General features: G+C 40.6%; 1 protein-coding gene across 1 annotated transcript in view; it reads left to right on the forward strand.

Annotated features, from left to right (window-relative positions):
- The window catches only part of LOC109971040 (unconventional myosin-XVIIIa-like), a 233,547-nt gene that overhangs the window by 76,959 nt on the left and 154,309 nt on the right, over window positions 1-2,279 (forward strand). The window contains 1 exon segment of the mRNA XM_020619059.1: window positions 2,204-2,278. Within this exon segment, the coding sequence (XP_020474715.1) occupies window positions 2,204-2,278 (75 nt within the window).

Here is a 2,279-nt window from a genome sequence, read left to right on the forward strand (position 1 = left end):
GCTCTCTTTTTCAGAGGGGCAACAGTATCAAGTGTTGTACACAGGGAGGCTGCAACACTATCAACAAGATAATTGACTTGTGTAGTGTTAGGCATAGCGTGTAAAGCTGCCGATGATGTGTAGGGTGAACTCAATTATAAGACCAGACGAGGATAAGCAAAACACTGTCTCTTTAATCAGAGCACTGGTCAGAAACAAATGATACACCATGCAGGAGTCTGATTCAACATGTAACACTCTCAGGTTGATAATCCAGTCCAGGGTCAGAGCCAGCAAACTCACACATCCAAGGTATCCACAAGAAGATCAGTCAGTAAGGGAAGTCCATAAGTCGATGCACAAAATACAGACAGAATCAGAAGGGTTAGGCAATCGGTGGTGACAAGGCAATCCGGGGTCAGAGCTTGAATAACAGGCACAACAAAAACGCTGGAAAGTCTGAACATGGGTTATAACAATCTGGCAGCTTCCTGGTAGGAGGAAGCTGCCTATAAAGGGGTAGAAACAGGTGCAAACAATAACCACTGAGTAGGGTAAAGAGTTCCTAGCTGAGATAAGACTGTAACTGTCATGATTCTGTCCTGTCTGCTTCCTGTCTCATGCTTTTATTTTGACACTACTTCCTGTCCCCAGCTCACCCTGACTTCTGGGAACCTTATCTCATCACCCATATTGGTTTCACCTGCTTCTCATTACTCACACCTGGTTACAACAGTATATAGGCAGCTTCCCCACACCAAGAAGCTGCCAGATCGTTCTAACCCATGTCAGACTTTCCAGCGTTTTTTCTTCTGCCTGTTTTTCCTGTTCTGACCCCGGATTGCCATTGACCACCGAATACTGCCTTGCCCCCCCGATTTGGACTGTTTTCTGTGTATTTGATTATCGGACTTCCCTCTCTGACCTCTCGCTTTGGCTCCCTTGGCTGTGTGCGTTTGCTGGTTCTGACCCTGGACTGTGTTACCGACCTGTGAGTGTGTTTCATGTTTAAACAGTTTTTGTAATGTTTTGTTCACTGTCAGTGCTCTTATTAAAGAGACAGTTTTGCTTTTACTCATCTGGGTCTATAACTGAGTTCACCCCTTGATATTATCGGCAGCTTTATGCGCCGATTCCGGACAGTAACAGGAAGTAGTGTCAAAATAAAAGCATGAGACCGGAAGCAGTGGGGCAGAATCATGACAGTGTAGGAGTAAAGTTAAGGTGGATGTCTTCCATTTTCCTGGCACATGGCATTGAAATAAATAATGGAATTATTTACCTAAATTTGGTAACAGCAGAAGGAGATCTACTGTAGTGGATTTTTTCCCCAAATGTTGCTATGCTCCATTATTGTAAATTCAAAAGTATTTAAAAAATGGGTGGACAGAAGAGGGTTTTGGGGAAATATTATAAAAGTTTGCCTTATGTCAGAACAAGATTAAAGGTGTGATTAAAATGGTGAGTGGGTTTATTCACATGACACTTCAGCTGTAAGATGGAGTGAAGAAATGAATTGCTTCGCACCCGTTCTTTGTGGCTGCTCCAATGTAGCTGCCAACAGAAAGTCCAGAATCTGGCCACTGTTTTATATAAAACTGTATAAACTTATAGTTACAAACCATATATGGATGTTTACCAGGCGCTCTTACACATTTGCTGTACACTGATATAGCACTCAGTATCAAAATACAAGTGGCAAACATTCAAAGTGGAACAATACATGAAAAAAGGTGCATAAATGAAATCAGCAATAATGAGAAAAATAATACTGATTAGCATAGCAATGACATGCTATAGCATAGCAATGACATGCTATGGACATGCCATGCTGTTTTTCAGAAGAAATCAGTATAACTGTGAGCTTCTTACATATAGAGCCACTGATATGGTGAGGAAACTTCTGCCATTTCTTTGCATAAATGTTAGGTATACATACAGTATGTATTAGATTTAAAGAATATTTCTAGTACCATGCACACCTACTCTGTCTAGTGTTTTATTTTGTTCATCTGTTGTATGATGAAATCCTGTAAAATATTCTGAATGTTGATTTTAGCTGTCACATATATTACATTAAACCTGAAACTACTTTTCTCTATTTTTTTCATTGTAAATTTGACATCTTTAGGTTTAGGACACAATGGGCAATATGCAGTAATCTGCAGCCTCCTAGTATCAAAGCTGCATCACTTAAATTTCATGTTATATTTTTGTTCCTTAGGTCTCTGAAGTCCAGTCAGCACTCCCTACTACGTTCTCTGCTGATTGTGGATACTCCGGGCTTCAAAAATCCTCGG

This window comes from Monopterus albus, unplaced genomic scaffold (assembly GCF_001952655.1).
Source record: "Monopterus albus unplaced genomic scaffold, M_albus_1.0 scaffold214.1, whole genome shotgun sequence".
Taxonomy (NCBI): Eukaryota; Metazoa; Chordata; class Actinopteri; order Synbranchiformes; family Synbranchidae; genus Monopterus; species Monopterus albus.